The sequence below is a fragment of the Cyprinodon tularosa genome, unplaced genomic scaffold (genome assembly GCF_016077235.1).
Source record: "Cyprinodon tularosa strain WSP-4 unplaced genomic scaffold, ASM1607723v1 ctg528, whole genome shotgun sequence".
NCBI lineage: Eukaryota > Metazoa > Chordata > Actinopteri > Cyprinodontiformes > Cyprinodontidae > Cyprinodon > Cyprinodon tularosa.
This window is the reverse complement of record NW_024039261.1, coordinates 712603-737956: the sequence shown is the minus strand read 5'-3', so window position 1 is coordinate 737956 and position 25354 is coordinate 712603. Positions and strand designations below refer to the sequence as shown.

At 37.3% G+C, this 25354-nt stretch overlaps 1 protein-coding gene across 6 annotated transcripts in view; it reads right to left on the bottom strand.

The window, feature by feature from the left end:
- The window catches only part of sash1a (SAM and SH3 domain containing 1a), a 220978-nt gene that overhangs the window by 35017 nt on the left and 160607 nt on the right, over positions 1–25354 (bottom strand). For all 6 annotated transcript variants that reach the window (XM_038304207.1, XM_038304209.1, XM_038304208.1 and 3 more), the window contains exons 2-6: positions 20001–20129; positions 6486–6536; positions 6064–6113; positions 657–697; positions 391–480 (exon numbers count right to left, since the gene is read on the bottom strand). In XM_038304207.1, coding sequence (XP_038160135.1) covers positions 391–480; positions 657–697; positions 6064–6113; positions 6486–6536; positions 20001–20129 — 361 coding nt within the window. The remainder of the gene's footprint in view (positions 1–390; positions 481–656; positions 698–6063; positions 6114–6485; positions 6537–20000; positions 20130–25354) is intronic.

Here is a 25354-nt window from a genome sequence, read left to right as displayed (position 1 = left end):
TTAATGATGATATTTTATCACCAATGTTCTGTTTACAATTATCTTGGGATATCTTAGAAGAACTGGATTTCTGTAGCACAAACCAGGGATTTAATTACAAAAATCAGATGCTTAAATATGCCAGTTATCAAATAACATTTTTATCCCATTTTTAAATTAGAACCGGACTGACTGTTTACAAATTAGGTAATTTTTGAATTGAGTTAGTTGCACTTCGAATTTTATGTTTAGAGTATAAGCAGCCAAATACATATGAACTATATTTTTAAAAATAGAAAGTACGCATTTGAAAAGTGATAACGTTTTGCAATACATCAACATTTCATGGTTAAGGTGTATAATTGCTTTTATAAAGTTCTATAAGGTCTGTAAAGCAAGAGTCACACCAACCTTTAGATGACTGACGAGCAACCGGTTTGTGCTGAGATTTGCGGAAGTTCTGCCAAAAGGATTTGTTTTTCTTCTTGTTGTCCCATTTACCTTAAGGAAGGAGAGATATCCTTTTTATAAATTACCCAAAATATCCTTCCTTTTTAATCAAGCCTCCATGTTTTCAGCTACACTTTTAAGTATAATTTTAGACAGCAAAACAATCAACAAGAATTCAATTAATTTAGAATGCTAAAGACAAACAAACAATTTGCATCTCAGTTTACCTCCAGATCCATCTTCAGAGCTGGACTTGTGCAAAGGCATTCTGCAGAAAAACAAAATGATAGATTAAAGGATTCAGTAGGATTGAAAATATAATGCGTTATTTACTCCAGCATAATTACACGTGTTTGAATTAACAATGGTGGAAAAGGTACTTCAGCCCCGTTTAGGCGCACAAGTACAGTATGGGGGGGGATTTTTTTAATGAACTAGTGCTGCAGTTCTGCCTTTTTACCACTTGGGATCAGTGATGGTGCTTAAGAGATCGAGAACCAGGCTCCCGAGGCTTGAAAGGGAGAAGGCAAGGATGGTGGAAAAACAAATTAACATAATAGAACATGGTTATAACTCTTCAAAAAGAAAAAAAAAATGAAAAAAACACAGACTCCAAAATAGAAAAAGAAAACTGTATGATAAGCTAGACATTAAAGCTATTGACAAAAGTATAGATCTAAGGGAGGTTAAAGGGCTAGAAGTAGGAAGCAGAACGACAGGGTCCACTGGGCAGACACAGCCTGTTTGTGTTTCCACATCCATTCAAAGAAGAGATACTTTGAGGAAAAGAGAAAAAAGGGAGAGGAACTGAGAGCATAACACAGACAGAAACTGAGAATATTTGAGTGAAAAAAATACCCATTTTCACATAGACAAGAGCAGACACACTATAAAGAAAAAAGATGCTTAAAATCTATTCAGCTTTCAATCAAAATGTCATGAAAGAGCAGCTTAACCTATTTTCTAGCCCACTCAGTAGCGCATCAGTTCTGAACAAGATGAGAGATCCTGAATCTGTCAACTTCATATAAAAAAGAACAGGCTGAATAGATTTTAAGTTCTCAAGCTTCACAGGAAAAACTTGTACAAAGGTATGTGAACAGTTGCGAGACAAGGAAGACATACTGACAGTTTATAGAAATAACATCTGATCTGGTTGATTAATATTAAAGGACTACAATGATGCTTGAATGATTAAGGAATCTACTGAAAATACAAGCAAAAATAAAGAGCAAAGCAATTGCAAATTTTAAACAACCCGTGTATTCCTAATGTGACAACTGCCAGCCTTTGATTCTGTTACATTGGGGCACCTTTGATGAATTTGGCACGTGCAAAGCCACAGACACTGAATTGATGTGAAAAAATGTGCCACAAGATCAAAGCGGAATGAAGAGCTCATTTCCTCCTCTGCAATGTAACTAAATGTCCAAGTGTGTATGTGCACATGAACACATGTTTATTCAAACACGCCAGTCCTCTCGTGGTGCAGTGGGAAATATCTGCACTGCTTTAAGCTTGGCTGCCATAGCAACATAATGGGATGCAAATTGAATGGAGGACTGTAAGGTCCCCCCACCCCCTTGATAGGCTATAACCAAAGCTAATGCTAATGGAACTCATTCAATAGAAGCTTTTCTCTGGCAGTATTGCAGCCCCCCCCAAACACACCATCTATAAATTAACCCCCATTTGGTACACATACACACACAGATGGGCTTTTAAAGTCCTTGGATGTTTTCAGTTGAGTTGTTCAGCCAAGCCATTGTGTCACTCTGTAACTTAATTGGTTTAACCTTAAATGTTTTCCATGGTTTTCCAGTTTTTTTTCACCTCTTTAGATTTGTTATGGTAAATCTAATCTAAAAGTACAGGAACTCGGTTAAGAAAATATATAAAAGTGATTCCTGAACTTTGATTTCAGTGTTTCAGGACGGATGGCTTCTGTTGTCTATGAAAGCAGAGCATGACTTTCCCTGCATTTATTAGTTTAAAGTCTTTTTCATTCTCATTCTGACAAATAATTTTTATCACAATCAAGTAAGGCTTTTCTCGTATTGTATCGTATGGAAAATGAGCCAGATATTTAAACAATTTTCAGTGCAATGGCCAAATTGAATAATTTTGCTAGCCTCGTGAGAACATCCTGATCTCGCGAGCTTTCAATGTTTCACTCGCAGATCAGTCTGGCTACTTTCCGTTAAAGAAAATTTGGAGCCGTTCACCAAATGAACGTCCAATCAGCGTTGGCTTTGAGGCGGGTTGAGGTGTGACGCAACGAGAAGCGCGACAGTTCAGTCTAAAGAACATGGCGGCTTCAGGCGATGAAACTAGCATTAGCGCGGCTATCGAGCAAGTTTTATCGGAATTACAGAGTATTTCTTCACTGAAAGAAGAGCAAAACACTGCTGTGGAGGCTTTTCTCAGAGGAAAAGATGTTTTAGCTCTTCTCCTGACTGGTTTCGGCAAGAGTTTGACCTATCAATTGACTCCTCTTCGTCGTCACTCTGTTAGTACGTCATATGCTTCGTTGATCTGATTGGTTTATTTGGCCCGTCTATCACAAACATAGGCCAATCAGCTAACCAGTATTTTCGCCCCTTCCCAAAATTACTTCAATGGAAGGTTTCCTGATGGATATGCAGAGCAAATCCATCTGGCGGAGTCAGGTTATAATTTTGCACCTTATGAGCGGAAAAACAACTGATGCCATACTCAGGACATCACAAGCAGGGTATTCATTCAGTTGTCTATTATTTTTGTAGGCAAAGAGTTAACAGATCCTGTTTTCAGTCGTAAGGTTAGACACCTCTGTTCTTGTAGAAACAATTAAGGTAACGGCATAAGGATGGCAAAGTGAAACAGGATGAACATTTGAGATTACAGAGGTCATATAAAAGGAAAACCAGAGGCCATGAGAATAAGCAAGCAACAAAAAAGAGCAAATAAAACGTGCCTATTTCAGAAAATACAAATGTATTAATTTTCTGCTACTCATACATTAAACTTTCAGTAAAAATAACCAGTTTCACTTGCAACACAACCAGCATTTTGCTTCTGTCAGGAAAACATTGTTCTCATGGCACATCTTATAGATCCTTCAGAATGTTGCTTGAGCAGGAATCGAGTTGCAAAACTGCCCAAATGTACCAAATCCACACAGTTTCCCTCTTGTCTCACATCAGCACACATGTTGGCTTTCATCAAGATAGATTTTCTTATTTTGTTAACCTTCTTGATCAGCCAGCTGTGTCCTCTTTGTAACAATACCAGCCAATCAATCGCATTTCAAAACAGGAAGTCGGGCAGCTTGAACCCCTGCAACCTTCTCAGAGCTCTCTGTCAGCTACGTTTGCTTGCATACCAAGCATAGCAGGAGCTGTGCCCACCTCTTGCAAGCAATTTCGCAGGGAGATGCAGAGACTGAGGGGTGGCACAGCCACTGGATGGAGTCTGGGTAATCTTCAGCTGTTCCACTGAGAGGTGATGATGGAAGGATCTGTATGTCAGCATGCAGGCATGCCTTATGTGGTCTGTAAGGAATGTGTATCCATTTGCTCGCACATAATAAATCATTCTACCTTAAATCCATCCATGCACAATAGAAAGTGGACAACGGGAAGCGTAACAGAAAGGTGAGAAATGACGGCAGATTAAGACGAGAGGGGATCTTAGGAGAGGATAGACTTCATAGAGGATTCAGAGGGCACTGGTGTGAGAGATTATGTCCAGAAGCATGAAAAAAGTTAATTACATAAAGGTATTATAAGTTTTTTTTTATGTATAATGTAATTCCTGAAATAGAGTCTGGATTTCTGTGAGCAGACTAGCAGAAAAAACTAGGTGCAAATGAATGAAAAGCCTTCTGATAAGAGCCTCCCTGAGGACTACTGGTCTGCCAAAGTCTGGATCTTCCTGATAAAAAAGAAGGTATCTGATGAGACTCTGTGAAGCATGAGAAACAGCAAGAAGCCAGAGGGAAAAGTGAAGAAAGTAAATAGTTCTGTTAAGGCCTCCATGAACAGCACAGAAATGTCATTCAAGCTTTGGCATCTGGTTTCCATTATCCTCGGCATATGCCTGTGTAACATATACAGCCATGGGAAAAAGAGATCATGTCTGTGGTATGCACTTCCTCGGCTGCACGTGGTCATCACATGAACATGAAACAGAGGAGTTCAGACTTGGGTGACAATCAGAGACAAATATAAGGGGAAATAAAATGAGAGATGACTTCATAGCTTTTGGTTTTGACAAAATTGACGAGAGAAATAATGGATTATCCTGTGAGGTGAAAACAGACTGCTAAGCCTAAATTTTAGAACATCTTTTCCTAAAAGTGCAGAGAGCATTTTTATTTAATGCATCTGAGTCACTGCTTTGCAGAATCACAGATGCGTGTGAGTCTGCTGGTATAGGCCTTTACCAGCTGTATGCAGCTTAAGTTTATTGATTCCTTCAAGTAAAGGCTAGAGGTCAGTCAGAATGGGTTTGTTCAGGACTTGCCACCAATTTTCAAATGCATTTAGATCTGGACTTTGACTAGACCATTCCTAGATAAATATACATTGATATAAACTATTACATTGTTGCTTTGGGATGTAGGTTTATTGACATTGTTTCTCAGCCATTTGGATTTTCTTCCAAGATTACTTGGTTATAAAAACATAATGCAAAAACGCAAGCTGTAATTTTTTGATACAGGAACCTTTCAAAGAGGGCCCCACCCATGCCATATTCCATCCTGCTCTTTCGTCCCGTGTTCTTTTCTGTTGTAATCTTTCAACCATCAGCCTCCCTCTCTCTCCCCCCTCTTCCTCTGCAGGACACAAAGCCAGGAAGGAAAGGTACAGAGGGCAGAATGGACACTGAACACAGCAGCTTAGCCTGAAGGAAGCAGGCTCTCGGTTTCCTTGAACCATAGCAGGGACATTGCCGAGGGTGTTAGAATGACCAACTCCATCGGAATTCAAATGTCTGTCTGCAGAAGGCTAGATAGCGTCACCCACTTAAGAAATTTTTATTCTAACATTCCTTATGTTTACTTAGACAGCAAGCCTTGGTTTATCGGGGAAAATTTACTGCTGTCAGAGGTGAAAAATACTAAAACTTGGGTCTGATTGAATTTTGGCATCCAGATTTGATCCGCTTTTTTCGGATGAACCGAACAAAGTCGTCATGCTTTATCAGCTTCTTGTATTTTATGCATGCCGGCCTGTCAAAGTTTTGTACTAGCATCCAAAGTCGGTGTTAGTCATTGCTTATTATAACGAAACACAAAAAATCCTTGGTATAGATTGTTCCATTCAGCTAATGTGGAGGGAGCATCTTTTCCCCAAAGAAACGGTCACATATCTTTTGTAAACGCTCTCTTACAAGATATCTGTCATTCACATGCTGTCTGGGGAGACTTGCTTTTTCTTTTTCTTTTTGACTGCCTGCATCTGTGCTGTGGCCTGCAGAAAGTCCTGATGTGATTCATGGTTTGTAGTGTGTGCAAACATATATGGGTTTATACAATCCAGACACGTTCTGAGCTGTTTGGACATGCAACAGGCGCACATTGCTGGGTTTCAACACTGACCGCGGACACGTGTTGGAGTGATAGAGTAGGAAAAAAAGAATGGAACATACCTTCTGTCTGTTTCAGGGGTGGACACCTCACTGCTGAAGCCAAGAGATTCCTGAGTAAAAACATAAAAAAGATCATTACTTTTTTTTCTATAAAAACAGAATAATATCATGTTTCTAATTGATTTTTTCAGTTTTTCTTAAATCTCTGAATAAAAATAAAAACAAAACAAAAAATTAGAGAAATAGTAATTTATTCAAATGTAGCTGGTAGGTAAGAGTAGTTATGTTTGGGATGGCAAATATTTCTTTAAACACAAGGCCATGTTGGTTAGGACTGTTTTTTTTTTTTTTTTTTTTTTTTTTAAATTATAATTGGAATAATTATACTAAAAAAATTTTTTTTAAATTTCTCTGTTTTTCTCTTCAGATAAAAAAAAAAAAATCTTTGAGGCAGATACTTCATACAAAGAATCTTTTCTTACCTGGATCTCATTGCGAAGCTGGAGAGAGGTGCTGCTTGGGTCCTGTTTATCCTGAAAAAAAAAAAAAAACTATTATAAACCAGTTTAGGCATAGAAATATAAAAAAATATAAATTAAATAACTAGGAAAAATAGTGGAAAAAAACATGTGTCAAACTTCAATGAGTGACATTTTTTCATGGCATGTTCAGGACATGCAGCACCTGCAAATCACTCAAAACAAACACAAGCACGGGCATACACATAAATATTAGATAAATACTGGAATCAAGACTTGCTGTGGGTAGCTAAACCTGCAAAGGTTTAAATGTTAATGTCACCTGGCGGCAGCAGAGGTTGTGTAGCGCGGTCTTAGCTTTTAATTAAAAACCAAAACTGGCCCTGCTGACTCCTTTGAACAATTATTATACCACTAGAGTCATTCAACCGCAAGCAATTCCCAGCTGTTTTATTTTACAATACAATTTATCAGACCAATATACAGTGTTTTATTATAAAAGCTTGCTTTTAACTATTGCAGAGGGGGAAAAACCTGTCTCTGTGTCGCTACAGTCTTTAGCTTGGGATGTTTAAGCTGCAATGACACTCATTGGGCCAGTAATTGGCTTAAGGGTAGCCAGCTGCATTTCAAAGTGTGCACCAGAGTGGAGACAAAAGGGCTGACCTCAGGTCCATAGCTTTCTTTGATAGAGGTTATCTCCCTGTTATGAGCCACACAACCTGAGAGGTTACCTGGCTCATTAAAAGTGTTTGAGATACTTTTCCAAAGGTCTTATTTCTTCCAGTGTTTCATTTCAATACGAAGAAATTCACCATTAACCATTTTTAAAGGGATGGGCAAGCTTTCAACCAATGCACTACTAAATCTGTCAATATTATAAATAAGAATGACCATTATTACTCTGCAAAGTTGTAAAGGAACTAGCAGAAAAATGGACCATGAAAATGCAAGTATATATTAACAAATGACAGACTTGGTCTGAAGCTGACAATTAGAGCAGAACTAGTTAGAAGCTGACTAAAGTGGATCAGCACAGAATAATACCAGAAAACAGAACAAACTGGGCAGTTTCTAAAAAAAGATGTATATAATATCCATATCTAATTTACTGTTGCTATAATTGCATAAATAAAAAAAGTGTGCATTTTAGGTTAGAAAAGAACAGAATAATTTACTTTAATAGTGTATGGACCCCTTGATAAAGCCTTGCCTACTTTGTGGCAACCATTGGCATAAAGTTTTGTAATTTTTCAAAGATCATTCAATAATTCATCAAAAAAAATGTATGAATACCATGAGAGTTACTGTTAAAAAAAACAGCTTTAGATGTCTACTATGAAGTATGAAGTCCAAGCAATAAGAGACCAGCATATACATTATCATATGATCATGAAAGTTTATCATCATTTTCAAGTATTTCTAATCAGAGGTCACACAGAGGAAACAATATATAGAGAGAATAACAAGTTTACTACTAATGCTAGTTAATTACTAACCAGAGGTGATGACAACCCTCTATTCAAATCAATTTATTCATATAAAATGCAAACATTGTACACAGTCACCTGCATAGTGTTGCTGGCTCCATAGCAATCACTCATAGACACAATAAACAACCCAAACAGTGTTTTATATGTCAATTTACAAACACCACCAATGCCAACACCTAATTTGGGAGGCAGCTGTCAGATCTTGGAATAGGTTTTTCTTTTTTAGTTTGCCTGTAAATAAGAAAACCCCCAAAGTAAAACTAGCGACACAGACTACAAGTTCTACTCGTCTATCTATATGCCATATGGGAGAAAACAAAGAGACTTGAAAATTATTGTTTTTTCTTTTCTTTTTTTTTTTAAGGAGGTGCTTCTTAAATATAAAATAGGAAAGATCCAAAAGAAGAAGGTAGAAGCAGGAAAAGTTAGTAACATCCCAAAGAGTAATTTAGTTTTAAAGTTTGGGACTTTTTTTTGTGAGACAAGGAGAGCAGAATTTAGAACTCGCATTGAAGGTGAACTTTAAAAAAGTTTTTGGATCTATTTATGTCTGGAAACTTAAGAGGAAGCACCAATCCCACTAGCTTGACTGACTTTCACAATGTACTAACAGAAAGGGAAACCACAACCTCAGACGAGTCCCTGCTTCTTCTTTCTAGTTGACATTTAATAAAATACAGGTAAGGTAAAGAATGACTGGAGATGCTAAACTCTGACAAAGATGAGCTATTCTGAAACCATCACGCGTTACTGTGAGGTTTTGGGATTTAAGTCATGTGAGGAAGTCTATTTCAATCAAAGCTGAAGATGTTGTGGTTTTCCTAATCTTTTATCCACATGGCAGACACAAATCTTGTCAAATTCCATAGCAAATTAATGGGATGCTACCGCAGAAAGACGTTGCTTAAGCAACAGAGTTAAGATCAACAAAGAAGGTCTGGTCAGTACATGAACATTTTGTGCTTGGCTTTCTAAAAACTATTTATCTGAACTCTGTCCTGCTGCCACTAAGACTAATAGAATCAAAATGTTCCAAATAGAGAGCAGGAAAAGGAAATCAGTAACCTCTTCCTTTTTTTTTTTTTAACTGTGAATCACCCTTTCTCTGCACATATATTAGGTTAAAAGACAATAGTAACAGGAAATCAAATAAAGAATGACTTCTTAGTTAGTGTCCTATACTTCCTTTAGCTTTACACGAGAACGTGCCTTCTCTCCACACCATCAACTTTTAAGCATGAGTGACTCAGTCAGAGATGACATAACCTCTTCACAAGGTCCTTAAGTGCTTCAAGTGTTCGGAGTCAAATGAGCAATGGCCCTTAAAAGCTGAGCTGGCAAAAACCTTCAAATTAGTCTCAACCCTACACTTAAGATAACACTAATCAGCAGCTGCAAGACTGCATAAATGATAACAAGACAACATAGCAGACTTCCTTCAGTTCCAACTCATTTGTTCATATGTTTATATCTCTGGTCGGGCAAATGTATACAGACATTTGTTTGCGAGATAAATCATGAGAACTTAGGCAGATTTTGCATCCAGGGAATATAAGGATTCCCATAAGTTAGAGAGCAGGTATCTTCCTAAGGTCTAAAACACTTTTTCTACTAACTTGCCAGGAAAATCTGGGACGGAACTGTTTGCCTTTCTGTAAAAGGAAGAGATTATTGGAGACAAAGAAAAACCACATCCATCCTTTGAACAAACACAGCGTTGGTGTTCCTGTTTGAACAAAAGCGACTGAGCAAAATGTTGTTTACTTAAAAAAAAAGACACATAAAGAGGGAGAGGCATTAAAGAAAGCATATATGCACATTCAGGAACACTTTCACAAAGGTAGCGATGGGCTGTTTTTTTTCTATCAGATCCTCCTTGATGTGTTCTCCGGCTTGTAGGATCTTATGCATGTCTGTGCCAACAACATGGGGGGCGCAGAAACTGACGTCAAACACAAAAAGCGGAGCTCACCTACTGAAATGCAAACATTTCGCCTCCACTTTCACAGACAGTGATTGTAAATACACAAAGCTGCTCTCTGATTCTCCTACTAAGCTCCAGTTTGTTCTTGCATTCAATCCTACAGTCAGTTTCTCAAGGGATCCTCAGCATAACACAGTTTTTTCTATAAATTTCTAAGAGAAAACAATATGAGACAACTAGTATCATGAAGAAGATGATGAGGTGGAGAAATATAAACAAACATTTACAAATTCGATGGCACAACCTCAAACCTAACCTGGACACTTTAATAATTGAAGTGGCAAACAGGCTCATTTCAACTTTGGAGGAGGTGCAAAGATCCACGCCTCAGGTAGAAAAGAAAAACACAATCATGTATAACCTTGTGTTTTTTTGTGTATCGCCTCACAAATATTTTTCCAAAGCATTGTATTTATTTTTTTACAAAGGAAGCATAGTTTCAGGAACAGAACTTCGGATCAATATATTATCAAAGCAAAGCTATGATCTCATCAAACCCACTCCCTGAGGACGCCTGCTTCCCTTCGTTTGAACTAGCGAGCATCATCTTGTGATGCTGTCCTACTTACCCGAACCTGGCACTGTGTGTTAAACATGCATATTTTTTTCCACCAGATGGCTTCAGAAGTTATTTGCCCAGATGTCTGTGTGTATGGGCATGCATGTCTGAGGCAAATGCATTATATCTTTAACTGCTAAAGCATGACGGGGCTGAGTTGGAATAAAATGAAGCAAAAGGGAGAGCTTTGACTAATTAGGATCACGATGTCAGAAGGCAGGAGACTTGGTATACCCTAATGCATTTCCAAAAAGACACTCATGAAAAGTGGCTGTGATGTTACCTGCATTTTGATATTTTGAGTCTCAACAGGAGCATATACAGTAAATAGAGAGATGCAACTAGGCACAAAACTGTTTATTCCGGTTTATCCAGTTTATTGCAAGAACTTGAGCCAGCACAAGTAGGTGGATATGCTACAAAGGGAGAGAGAGGTTTTTTAGTGTAGGCTCGCCAGCTGGCATGACTGTCTAAATCTGGGTGGGCGAGTGAGAAGTTTCTAGGTATGAAATGTGAATGTTGAAAGACAGGCACTGAAAGAGAAGCAGGAGCTGAGCCGTTGGCCGTGGAACCAGTACAGCACGAAGTGAGCCTGCACAACCAGTTTATTTGAGGAGATCATACACACAAAGTTTAAACACACTAATTGCACAAAAAATGCATTGTTGTTCAAGTCTTGCCTTCAAAAACAGGATATGCATGTTCGTACCTCAGCAGACAGCCTGCAATTCCAGTTTACATCAGCGGCATGTTTGAAAGTGAAAAAGTACACCAAGAGGACCCCCAAACAACAAAGTCTTCCTTTCAAGGGAGCAGATTCCTAAGCCTTGAGGATCATCTTTGTTTTGGCAATTCAAGACTAATACCACAGTTATTACAAATTCCAATGACAGTCAGGAGTCCAACACTGACAAATAAATCATGTAACAAAATTACAAATACTCCACATGCTTTCCACTTGGGTTATGCCAACAAGGGAGGGCTGCCAACATCTTTTGGAATCAATCTCCAGCCACAAAGCTAGCTGTCTGGGCATGCCGGCTCTTTTTGTTTCAGGACAAAAAACAGGTAGAGACAACAAATAAGCTGAAGAACAGCCTTCTCATACGCTCTAGTTTTTAAGCACAGCTGAAATGACCCTGTTGTACAAGAGGAGACCATCAGGGCATTAGCAGATTAACCACAGCCTTCTCTGCCATTGATCAAACCAAATAAACAAATCAGGGCTTGAATCCTGACACCCTGTAATTGAAATTCTACTCTAGAAAACAAAGAACATTCTCCAGGAGAGCTGTTCAATCAGCCTCAAGTTGTGTGAATTATTAAAAAAAATGGCCATAATGAAGATAACAACTGTACAATTTTGGCAAAGGCATCAAACAAATTAATCTCCTCTACCCACAAACTGTAAATTGCGCTTGCAGAAGCTGTTGCAATATTTAATTACATTGCGAGTGCCAGCGTTTTAGAAGTTGGGCTGATTCACTGCAAGCTAATAAAACAACTATCTTGATTTATGATTGAAGTTCTTTATCCATTCCATCACTTGCGGTTAGGTGGTGGTGATGTTTCCATCTCCTGGTTCTACTCAGTTACACCTCCTCACAAACATGTACACATATACACAGAAAAACAAAAAAAAAAAACTCAAGTGTAAAAGAACTTGAGGGATCCCTCCACTGGGGTAGTGTATATCTCATCTTTTGATATGTTTTTATCATATTCAACATGGCAGCTGTTTACAGAGACGACTTCTAGAACTAATCCGGCTTCTGGAACAGCAGATTGAGAAAAGACCAAAACCATCATAACCAAATAAGACCATCGTCTTTTCAAAGACTTTGTTCTCCTTCCCTCAGATTGAAGGTACCAGTTACAGTATCATCCATAAAGTGTCCTCGTAGAAATATTATTTATCCCAAGCTTTATCTTGATCAATGTTACCTAAGCATGGACAAGCATTTTTTATATATATAATTTTTTTATGTTGACATTTGTGGATTAATCCTTCATTATCTCTAACTGCTGCTGTACAACAACAGCAGTAGCATCGTCCCCCTGTGGGACAACAAATAACTAAATTAACCTGAATAGATAAAAATAAAAACTGGATAGCTGTCTAAACAACTTGCTCTACTCTACATTTACTTAATGATATAAAAACACAATTATACTGACAACTTTCACTTTTTGAAATAGACGTGTATCTGTGCCTACTACTTCTGCTTAAATTTAAACACAGATGGGCACTTTAGTAAAACAAATATCTTCTACTCTACATTGCTTTGATTGCTTCTTATTGAAACCTATACAACAAAGCTGTCTATGCACTGTTTGTGAGTAAACCTGAAATCTTAATTGTTTGGAGGTTCATCTATTAACTGCAGAAAGTTGATGATCTCTGAGCACAGTGCTTCTTAACATCCACTGACCCCACTTTGACTACTGACCTCTTTTTGATGCTGAGTAACAATACAGGCCCAACCAGTTTCACTTTTACATATATATATTGTTGCCCTTGGAAGTGTTTGGGACACCCAAATGTAAGGATTTGGATGGGTTAGTCAATACTTCTATCAACGCAGTTCATTCCCTAGAATTTCATGCAATATAAATGATCCACACCACATATGATTGTGTATCAGAATATATGTCTTAAATTGTTTTTTAAAATAAATTTACAGTTAAAATCTGCAGATTTGTCTTCAATAACTTGTAGAATAACTACTCGCAGTTGAGGTAAGTTTCTACAAGTTTTGCAAGTCCAGAAACAGAATTTATGCTAATTCCTTTATAAAATAGCTCAAGTTCAGAATGGCACTGAAGAAGTGCAACTTTGAAACCTTGGCAGGAATTCAATTAAATTAATTTAATTTCTATAGCATCTCAAGGCACTTTACAGTTCACCAGATCATACAGTCAAATTGATTCAAAATTTTATATCTAAGGAAAACCAGTTGATTGCATCGACTCATTGTCTCAGATGCAATCCCTCACAGTAAGCATGCTTGTAGCGACAGTGGAGAGGAAAAACGCCCTTTTAACAGGACGAAACCTCCAGCTGAACCAGGCTCAGTGTGAGCGGCCATCTGCCGAGGCCGACTGGGGTTCAAGGAGACAGAAGCAGAGATACAAAAAGCAACTCCTAACATTAACCACCACAACTGCTACCATCATGATCTGTCGTCTTAGGGATATGTGCTCTGGGCGCTGTAAGTTCTCAGACATACATAACACCAAGATAATCTGAAGAGTACTCTAACAGGAGAAAATGTGGGAATGCTTGTTTGTACACAGAAAACAATCCACGTTTTCATTTGCAGATAAAACACTAACTATATTTTTTAACTCATTTAAATCTTGAAACATGCTGCTTTCTTTCAGCATATCCTGCCATTTCATGATAAAATTCTTTAGCATAATGAAAGTTAAATGCCAGATAAAGCTACCCAAATTTGGTGGGAACCTGTAAGCAGTAGTGCTGTTCCATCCACAGAGGATGTTTTCTTAATCTTTTGTGTCCAACCAGTACAAAACCAACAGAGCTATATGGAAACAACACAGTGCTGAGCAGAAAGGAAGTAGCTATGTGATAATCATCTCATAAAGAGCCTCCATCATCAGCCTTAATACACAGAGACCTCCATGCTTTACTGAAAACAAAAAAGTCAAACACTATTAGTTGTAGTGCCAGCCAGGATGGGATAAAAACATTAAAAGCAGTTTTTTTTTTCTTTTCGTGTGTCCAAAAAGAAACAAAAAATGTCCTACTGAAAACAGTACTTTTACCAAACCGAGAGTAAAGGTTAGTTTAAAGAACAGAAACTTGAAAAAGAGAAGGCTTCTTGCTACTTGGTGACACCACAGCTAAACTGAGCACAAAGGGGGTTTCTGGTGGAAATTACTTTTTGCATTCTCATCAAGTTCTCTTCGGCTCATCTGCATGAGTTCATGACAACTTTCATCATCTTATTTGCTGAAATATATAAAAGAATTGAACAAAACATGAAAAAGTGAGTATCCAAAATCGTACAAAAATGTGAACAGCCAAATAAAAAAAAAATCTGTCAATCTGATGTAGAAACAAATTAGTAAAGCAGAAACTCCTTACCAATAGGACTCACTATAAACATCATTAGCATCTTTTTGAAGGAAATCAGCAATGTTAAGATTTTAATATCAGCTAACTTGACATGAAACAAATCCTTCTCTATCTATGTGATTGTTAACTCCACCGATGTTTTCCTCTGGTCAACAAGTCCCATATATTGTTTCTCTCTTAAAGTTATTGTCCCACTTTCTTCTAAAATAATGCAAAACATTTGTTTATTTGCTGTTCTGTTAAAGTAAAGGTGGACAATACAGGTTCCAGGCTTGAACATTTTCCACACTTATTTTAGTATAACACTGAACTGCAACACTAAGCCAAGTTCAGTCTGTTAGGTCTGGGCCAATCCTGCACATTGAGAGCTCCCAGTAAGGTGTTGCCTGATCTATATTTCTTTCGTCATGCATTTTTCTCCTTTCCCCTGTATTCAGTTGCCAAAACTTTATAGAGTGGCAAAACAGCTGCAGGCTCTCCTCTCCACCTCCTACTCATCATTCTCCTCATCATCCTCCCTTCTTCCTCCTCTGTTCAAATTCTCAACCCCCTTCTGCACTGGGATTCAGGCTCAGGTCCCAGTCAGCTTTTTTTCTTCTCTTAAGCTGAAAAATCCCCCCTGATTATTTCCCCTTTTCCTTCTCAGTTCTCTGCACTCAAGATGACCCCTTCCACGAGCAAAACATGCCCGGAGGTGATACTTTGCAGCTTACTTATTTGGTGGGAAAAGCAACTCCAGTTATAAATTTAAAATGAGCATGAATACTTTAATTCGGAGACGTTAATACCTATTAGGGCTGCAACTAACGATTATTTTGCAAATCGAATAATCTGTTGATTATTTTTTCAATTGATCCGATTAATAATCGGATAGCAAAAGAAGGCTGTTACGAAAAGACTGAGAGACGGAAACGTTTTTTTTTTCAATCTTAAATGGAAAATGTTTTTCTTTTTTTTTCTTAACTTTTGATATAATTACTGCTCTCAGTGTGCTGTTCTGTTAGCTAAAGGCATGTCTTACTGTCTCTATACTCCTGTTAATGATTCATATATTACACAATTAGTTAACGATTATTTCAATAATCGATTAACCACAAAGAATCTGATTGTTTCAGCCCTAATAACTAAAAAAAACAACCCTTTTTCTAATATTATACAATAAATTCTGAATGTTTTTAAAATAAAAAATAATAGAAATATAAATGTATTTACTCTTTTTAATCCATACTGAGTCAAGGATTCAGAGTCAAATATGTTCATACAGTCCCACATATATTTGGTTATATTTGCCTTAGAAAGTTTAAAAAAAAAGACCCAAAGACAACAATTAATTCACATTTCTACTAGACGTAAAGGCTCATGAACTTGTTTCATACATCTGATAATAAATATGACTCGACCTAGATTTACCAATGTTCTTTCTCACTTCTGAATGTCAGAATAATACTCCTTTAAATGTAACAAGGTCATTTTGTAAAAAAAAACTTAAGTTTCTAAAGACCACTGGGCACATATCAATATTATATGGTAGATCTGTTATCTGGAATGTTCTTATGACTTTTAAAACATGGTTTGTTCTTTTTGAGTTAACTTTTAGGCCATGTTGATAAAAAAATATTTTTAAATTTGGATAATGAAACACTCTGACCAGGGTAATTCAGCTTCTTTAATCTTTGATATGAGGTTCAGATACCTCATGTTTCCTCTTTTTTGGTGTGCAGCACTGCTAAAAATTGGTTGTTGGTTAAAAAAAAGGAGATTTGGACGTACTCGTTTAATTATTTCCCTTCTCCACTAAAACCATGCAATATCTGTAGCCCTGGGAAAACAGTTTTTGTTTTTGTATTGTATTCTTCAGGTGATGCACCTTTAAAACAAGAAATCAAGAAATTTCTTTTTTCTTCTTCTGTTTTTCTGCTCTACTTACATTGCAGTGTCCATATAAACTGTAAAACTCCCTGCATAATTATAATAAAGCAATTTATATGCATGAAACAAGTGGAGCAGTATGGCAATTGCCATACCGCTACACTTGTGAAAGTAAAATCTGTTGGGCTCCTTTTGGCATCAAGACAATTATTCTTATTGCCACATAGCCAGACAGGACACTGTAAAAAAACAACAACAAAAAAAAAAAACAAAAAAAAAAAACAAGAAATCACATTTAACAAGGGTAGTTTAATCATTTTTTCAATAACTGTTTATACAGTAAGTTGAAGTCTGGTAGAAATACTTGATAGCAGGGTCTAGACTGGTCATTTGTGGCCTAACATAAATTTCTTAAAATAATTAATAAGACTGTCGATCATCCCTGATCCCCCTCAAGGCTGTTTCCTCTCCCTGTCCTTTCACTTCTATAACAGTGGATGCTGATGCTCTCTGAAGCAGGGGGAGGCTCAGTGGTGTTAACTAAATCCAAACGTCACGTATTGCATTAACAAATGTTGAGACACATAAAACATATTACCACAACAAGTAAAAATAGCTGCTGTGAAGTTCTCTGAAATAATAAACTCCAGAAACCATGGTAAGAGTTCAACACAAGATGTTCACTTTTCCTTCTAGACGAGGGGTCGGCAACCCAAACTGCATAAAGAGCCATATTGGACAAAAAAACAACACAAAATAAATCTGTCTGGAGCCGCAAAAATGTAAAAGTCTTATATATGCCTCATATGGCAACACGGGGCCATTATCCCGTTTATTATCCCACTATAGAAAAGGACTATGTGGGCTTAAATATATAATAAGCATTCATGATTAAATGTTTATCCTGGAGCAAATGTCACAGCAGCATGGGGTGAGGAAGGAGCAGTGAACGCTCTCACCGTGTGGAATTCATCACGCACTGCTTCACCGCCTTTCACCACGCGGTTTAGGTTTTTGTTGCATTGATTAAATTATAGAAACAAAATACGGTAAAGAAATCTTTCTATGGTGGACGTGTTTCAGTTGGGAGGAGCTGATTGAGTCATGAGGAACCAAGCAGGAACTGACATCCATCAGAGCAGAGCTATCTAACCCTGAAATCCCACATCCTCCGTCACTGGCGTTCCTTGATGTGAGTTCTATTGTTAGGATTTGGGGAAAAAATGGAAGAAAGTTCCCATCACTGCATCAGAGCGCTACCTGTTTGATCTGTGGACGGTTTTCCATCCTTGCAACAAAACTAGCAGCAGTAGTGGAGTTTGGAGATGCAATCCACTTCTTAAATCTTTCTTTGCGCTCCTCTAATTTATCCATAAGTTCTGCAATCGCACCTTTTCTCTCCCTTCCAGCTTGGTGGTCGGCTGCATATTTAGCAGCCTTCCCTGGAAATGCTTTTCTAAATGTATTTTTTTTTTTTTTTACAACCTCTTATTACAAAGCAAAAATGCAGGCAATCCTTCTGCATTGATAATGAAAGCAAATTATTCGGTATATTTGAATCTTCTTTTCTTATCAGCTATTTTCCTTTTTTCCCTTTGGGATCATGGGAGACACACCTGCAGCTTTGTTTGCCTGGCACCGTGCCCTGCTGGTTGCAAGTTATGACCACTAAACTGTGTGGCTATGACGCAAATAATGTTTAAATTTATTTATTATACAAATGCTTACAGCTTTGGAAAACATAATTTTCCTTTGACCTCCTGCACACCATATAAAAAAAAAAAAAAAATAGATTTTCATAAATTTTTGAAAAGCTCCAGGAAACCGCAAGGGGGACGCAAAAGAGCCACATGCGGCTCTGGAGCCACGGGTTGCCGACCCCCGTTCTAGACTCATGAGGAAAAACTCTTCCATGTCTGTCCACTGTCAGTCAATAATCCTTATGTATTTTTGTCAATCAGCATCAAGTAGCCAGCTTTACGACCCACCCCTTCTCCAGAGACCCTAGAAGTGACGTACTTTGGCGTGTTATCCAGTCAGGTCTCTACTTTCTCTCTGCTTACTTCAATAAGCCGAGGCTCAAACCTCAAAAGGGAGTTCTCATACAGACTGACAGGCAGCGTCCTGCTGCCCCAGAGTAGAGCTGAAATCGGATCTTAGAGCCGAATTAACAGCTGATTAATGTGTAACAAACTCATACTCAAATTCAATGAGAAATTGCCACTGTTCACTGCACCTTCAGACAACAGTGGGCCAGGTCCTCTGCTTTAGAAAGAACACACTCCCATACTCCTCACCCATTATTACTCTAGTCATCACCTTGGACTCTCCAGGCTTGCTGGGCACCATCGACCCTTGGGACCTCAAATAAGAGGTAAACATCACCTCCATCACAAAAAAAGGGACAGCTGGGATGGACTCTCTCTAGCAACTTAAGAAGTTCAATTATAGTTAGTGATGGTCCATTTCTACTACATCACTGAGTCCATCTTCTCCTCTTCCATCACCATCTGGTATGCTTCTGCTACCACCAATGAAAAGTGCAGGTTGCAGCATATAATTTGCTCTGCAGTACACTTTCAGAAGGCAAAGTTGGCCCAGTAAGATTGCAGCTGTTCCCTCCTTATCTAGACACAAAGTGTTGTAGACTCTCCATTCTAGCAGAGGGCGTTGTTCTATCGGAATCAAATCCTCCCACCATAAAAAAACAGCTTCTTTTCATCTGCTAGTAGCCTCATTAAAAAGGCCTAGGTCTCTGACTGGCACTTTTCTCTTTGGAGAATTAAGTTAACTTCTCAGCAGATGTGTATACGTATGTTTTTGAGCTGATTTTCTGTTGATTATTTTTACTGTTTGCCATGGTTCCTAATCTAGTCCAATAATATTTCTATACTACTTACATTTTTTTTATTTCACATCATATATTTCCAAATGTATTTATGTCAACTGTATGTTTGCTTGCCTATGTGTATCACCTTATCATTAAAACAAATTAATCATGCATGTAAAACATTACAAGGCAGAAAGCTTTTTGTAATATTTGAAATATTTGCCAAATACGATACAGTTAAGTCACAAGAATTCCTATATTGTCTTATAATCTTTGAGACCCACAGTGTGTTTAGGCTGCACAAAGCTTGGTTCTAAGCAGCAATACCAGCAGCATTCCACCATTCATGCGCTCGCAGCTTGGCAACCAAAAGGGTTGCCCCACTACCCTATATCCTTGTGAAAAGGAACCTGTCGCCTTTTCAGTGAGGCCTCCATTACAGAACCACATTCAATTCTATACAAAGTCTTTGCAGACTTCCTAAAACATCAGCACATGCTCTTTCAGCAACAACTTTTCCATGTCAGGTTTTTGGATAGAAATGTAACAAGTACCCTGGGCAGTTGTAGTTCCCTCTTTCAAAATTGCCCAGAAATGAAGCACATGAGCTGCAAGGTAGTTTTTAAATACATTTGCTCAAGGGGAAGTATTTCTTGGTTGCATTTTAAAGTGTGCATTTACCATATCGAGCTCCTGGGAGACTTGGCGTTTTCTTAGCTCTTCCATGCGGTCGCTGACGTCACTGAAGCAGGTATTGTAGTACTCAGAGTACTCCTGTGCAAGGTCATCTATGTTTCCCAGAGAACCATCCTAAAGAGAAAAGGACAGATGATGGGTTAGTATGGTAACCAAAATATCCTGGGAAACAGTTCAATTCCAATAAGTTAATAATCTGAATATTTCATTAACTGGACATTAAATAAGATAATTATTATGCATCTGAGCCGTTCTACGTGATTCTATTAATCTGCATAAAAAGTATAACGATAATATACATTGAACTGTTCCAATTGTTTTCTCCACTCAGCTATGAGACCTACAAGCCAAAACACCCAAACATACCCTTAAATAAAGATTATCACCATATTCAGCTGTACTTATCTAACTCCATTCTGGATCTCAGACAAAGGGAAGGTTTGTTCCTTGGTTTTGTCTTTGTGCGGCTTGTTTCAAGGTATGCCCTTTACCTCCTCAGACTTAACTCTGAACCAAACACATTTTTCCTGCTGGCTTTAGTTTAGATCCACACAGTTCCTGCCTTTGTGGCGAAAGGCGTGTTTGGGAAAGAGGGGGGAAGCAGTGTTCAAAACAGTAAAGACATTACTTGGGTGAAAGAAACACTCACGGATTACAATGAGCTAGTGTAAAAGGTTTTGACATGAAGCAACGTTTCTAAATAACTTGGATTTCACTGGCATTTGTTGCATCATGTTCTTGGAATGGAACACAGATTTTTAGATTGCGGTAGGTAGTTATTACTAGAGTATAGATTTACCTATACTTTAGGTAGACATGCACACATCGGATTGGCATGTTGGTAGCACTGTAGTCTTGCAGCAAGTAGGTACAGGGTTTAAAATAAGGCCTTTGGTCTCTCTACACAACTTTGTAGGTTCTTAACACTCCTTGTTTCCATAGGACCTTCTGAGTGCAATTGTTTATTTAAAAAAAATATAATACATAATATAAATATGGGACAGCATATGAGTAATATAAAAAAGCTCCAGGTTATTTGACAGAAGCAGCTTTTTGTTGTGTCTTATGGCACTACTGGACATTATTATAAAAATAAGTAGACAGCATTAGAACAGATAAAGGAAAGACATGCAGGATAGGGCTCAGTGGGTCAGAGTTTAAACTTAGGATTGCATTTCTAAAGGACTGAGGCTTTGATATATGGTTTGTGTGCTACTGCTGCTCAATGCATGACCAACATGAAAGTATATGCTATGTCAATTATGTCAATTACTATGTCAAAAATACTAAAATATTTTATATACTAAATATATATATATATATATACTAAAATACTATGTCAATTTTGTGCTATTGGGTCTATAGAAAAAAAAAAGTTATAAACTTTTTTAGTTTTGATGAATGGCTAGAAATGTACTGATCTGCATTTTCCATTGCAAAAGAAATTGCTGCAGAAATTGCAGCAATTCATGCTTTGGATTCCATCTGGTTAGCATCCAGTCAAAGCTTTACTTCAATTGTTGCCAGCATTCTAGCTTTGGTGATGTGTTTTAGTTTGTATGGTTTACTTAATAATACAAAATACCTTCTGTTTTGTTACTCTGTGTCTTGCATAGAACGACACAGAGTCACTGTTTTTTCACTTATTAAAAAAACATATATCAATAAACTTTAATATACCTTATTCGGTCAATTAGCTATTTCCTCTCCTGATCACCGGTCCGAGCCAGTTAAGAGAACTTCAGCCAATTCTGATTCCTGGTTGTTTTAGTGCTCCAATACCGCTACTCTGCTAGAAATCAGAAATGTACTCTGAATTTGCTCTGGACAGTGACCACTATGTGAAATGATGTATAAATATTCATTGTGGAACAACAAAGAATGGCCTCAATTTTCAATCTTTGAACACATAAAGTAAGATAAAGAATAAAGTAACATCAGCTTTGATGCATTAATGGGTTTTTGCCCAAATCTGCCATTTGATTGTTGGATTCAAACCTACTGCTTCCATTACAGCAGCAGCTTTTTGGTGATGCATGTGCTACAGGCCTTAGGGGGGAAAAAAACAGTATATGTTTAAACCAGAAATGGTAAAGCAATACTTTCAGAACAATATGAACCAGTATTGGTAAGAAAAATCCTAACCTGTGCATCTGTATCATATGGGGGGAAAAAAAGAAGACCAATATGTGGATTTACCACCAGCATTTTTAAAGGGACATAAAGTAATCTGTTGTACAAAGGGGCAGCTACAACTAAAAACTATCATTTGGTTTGGTCAAAATATGGGTTATTCTGGCAGGATTGGCCAGCTGCTGAATATTCATGGATGTTGATCTAATCTGTGCCAGGCAGACAGCTAGCATTGAGTCAGTGAGCAGACTCCGAACAGTATCCCTCAGTTTCTGCTTTTCTGAACCAGCCTCCCTTTCTAGGTGCCAGGCCACAAATGAATGGACCCTGTGAGCGTGGGCAATGATGCCACAAAAAAACACACACATAGACATCTTCACACAAGGACATAAGGCCTCACTCAGGGATGCCTGTCTAGTCAGAGAAAATATACATTGGCATGCACGCCCATGCAGGCAGGGCATTTAAAAACACATCAGACCATAACAACCTGAGGCTGGGCAGTTGTAAACAAAACAGCTCAGCGGAATAAAAATTCACAAAAAAGTGCTCATTAACAACTTGATTATAATTTCACTGAAAAACATACATAGACATACAACTTTTACCAGGGCTGGCAGCTTTCCATATCATTCCACCCTTCTCATTTGAGAATCCTTGTTCTGCCCAGACATATTGTTTGAGATTATGGAATTAAATCCCTCTGGGAGTTCTCCCTGCTACAGCAGACACATGCTTTCTGCTTTATTCCTCACAGTGACACAGAGCACACTCTCGTCACAGAGCATGAACTAAAAACCAGCTGTAGATGGAGCTAATCTATTTAAACTACAGGAATCAGAGCCGTTTTAAAAATGTACCAACTTCAAAATGCCAAAAATCCTTTTTCTGAGGTTTCCTGGCTTAAGAAAACGAAACTGAGTTTGAAACAACAAATAACTTATGAACACTCTTTGAATAAATTACACTCCGCCACGGCCTTTAGACTTGTGTTTTATAAACTTAAGCTAAACAACCAACGTCCTGACTAATTACACTCAATGTAAATCTGTTTAATAAGTAAAGTATTTAAAGGTACAAAGTTGTCTATTACCATGGATGTTAGGGAAAAAAAATGACTAATGCTCCTTTAGCTGACGCTACAACTACTCCACCCTGGATGTGAAGGGAGGCCAACTCCCCATTATGACTTGAACAAAAGCAACAATAGTTCCACAGAAAGCAACACCCTAACAAGAATTTGTATGATTTCATACATGATTGCAGCAAAAGGGATGAATATGTTACTTGCTCCATAGAAATCTTACTCCCTATGAAAAAAATAAGCTTTGATCAATTTACAGTTGTGCTACTAATAAATATGCAACTTACCAGCATCACAAACACCAGAGTATTGCATAGTACCAGAATTACGGCAATCAATTTAATATCCCTAATGAGCAACCATAAATAAAAGTGCTAATATTATTTTGGGATTTCGTAACCTTAGATATTAGATGAAATGAATTGAACTTAAAAAGGTAATTCTTTATATTCTTAATATTATACTTTTCTCTGGTTATAGCATAATTTCACTGAAAGACCACTTTAATTCATGGCCGATAAAATCTATAGTGTTGACAAGGTTAATATTACCAATATCAAGATTTTAAAAGAGTTATATATATTCCCCTCTCCCTAGATTCCCTTTCAAAATAATACAAAAAACATAAAAGCATGACATATAAAAAGACAATGCTTTCAAATGGTCTAGCCACATCCTATCACCGTGACCTCCACACACTTTTGATAGTTCAGTCGACCAGCCACTCTGTCCTTGATGTTCTATGATGAACGTTAAAAGGTAGAGGTGGTAGACAATTCTCTTTAAAGTATCTTACAACCTAATCTTTATACTAGATAGAATCTTTTAACTATCCTTTGAAAGAAAATCCCCTCTTTTCTTAACCTTTGATGTTTGGGGAACTAGATTCTAGTTCTTAAAACTGAACTTATCCATGTGTTATTAGCTTTCACTATGTTTTATTCAATTTTCTATCCAAACGTTAGTGTTGCTGTTTTGAAAAACTTTGGTTAACCTTTATTTTGTATACTGTAGACACATTTGAATTTGACATTGATACAAAATACAGTGTTAAAAGTTGGGATTATATGTTTAAAGGTCTCATTGCTATAATTCAGACAATAAACAGAGAGGAAACTCAATGGATTTTACAGAGACACCCAATATCCAACATCAATCCTAAAACCAAACACATTTTTCTATCTACCATCAGAATAAGAAGTTTTCAAAGTTCCCAAAATTAAGACTTCTTGTGGAATTCCTTGTATTCAACAAACTTCATCAAAATAATTATACAGAAATTTGGAATTGTAAGTGCAATACCACTTTCTACTTCTGTTATGCTTGTATTCTAGAAAGGAGCATTTCTGAGATGAAAAGATAAGTTATTTGAAATACGGAATTAAAGTTAGGAAATGTCTGTTAAATACCAAAGATGCTTAGAATCTAATTTTCCAGTTATTTACAGTCACATCAATTTGTATTTGTGCTACGTTCATAGATTTAGTAGAAAGTGCATAACTAATCCTAAAGACTTAAACACTGGCTAAATAGTGGTTTATCTATTGTCCAGGGAGGTAGATTTGAAATTATTTGAGTTCTAACCACAGTAATATAAGATATATATGATTGACAGCGAAGTGCTTCTTAAGTTCAGACCAGAGGCAGTGATCACTTTTACTTACACAAAAACATCACAACAGGAAGGGCTGGTTTAAAACCAGTTTTATTGTAATGCCTGCTGGTTGTAGGGCTGTGACTAACGATTATTTTGCTAACTGATTAATCTGTCGATTATTTTTTCAATTAATAATCGGATAGCAAAAGGTTCCTTAAAGAAGACTTTTTACAGAATTAAACCAAGTAAAACAAAAACATTTTCCATGTGTGGAGTACTGCATAAATCATATTGACAGAAAATAAACTTTTTTTTTTTTATCTTAAATGGAAAATGTTTTTTTTATATTTTTTTCAAAATTTTGGTATAGTGTGGTCGGAAAATGTAGCTTCTCTTATTTCTAAGTTCGGCAGCTCTAAGTGGGTTGCTCTGTCAGCTTAAGGCGTGTCTCTATGAGTTAACAATTAATCGATTACTAAATTAATTGACCATAATTTCAATAAGCGATAAATCCCCATTAATTGG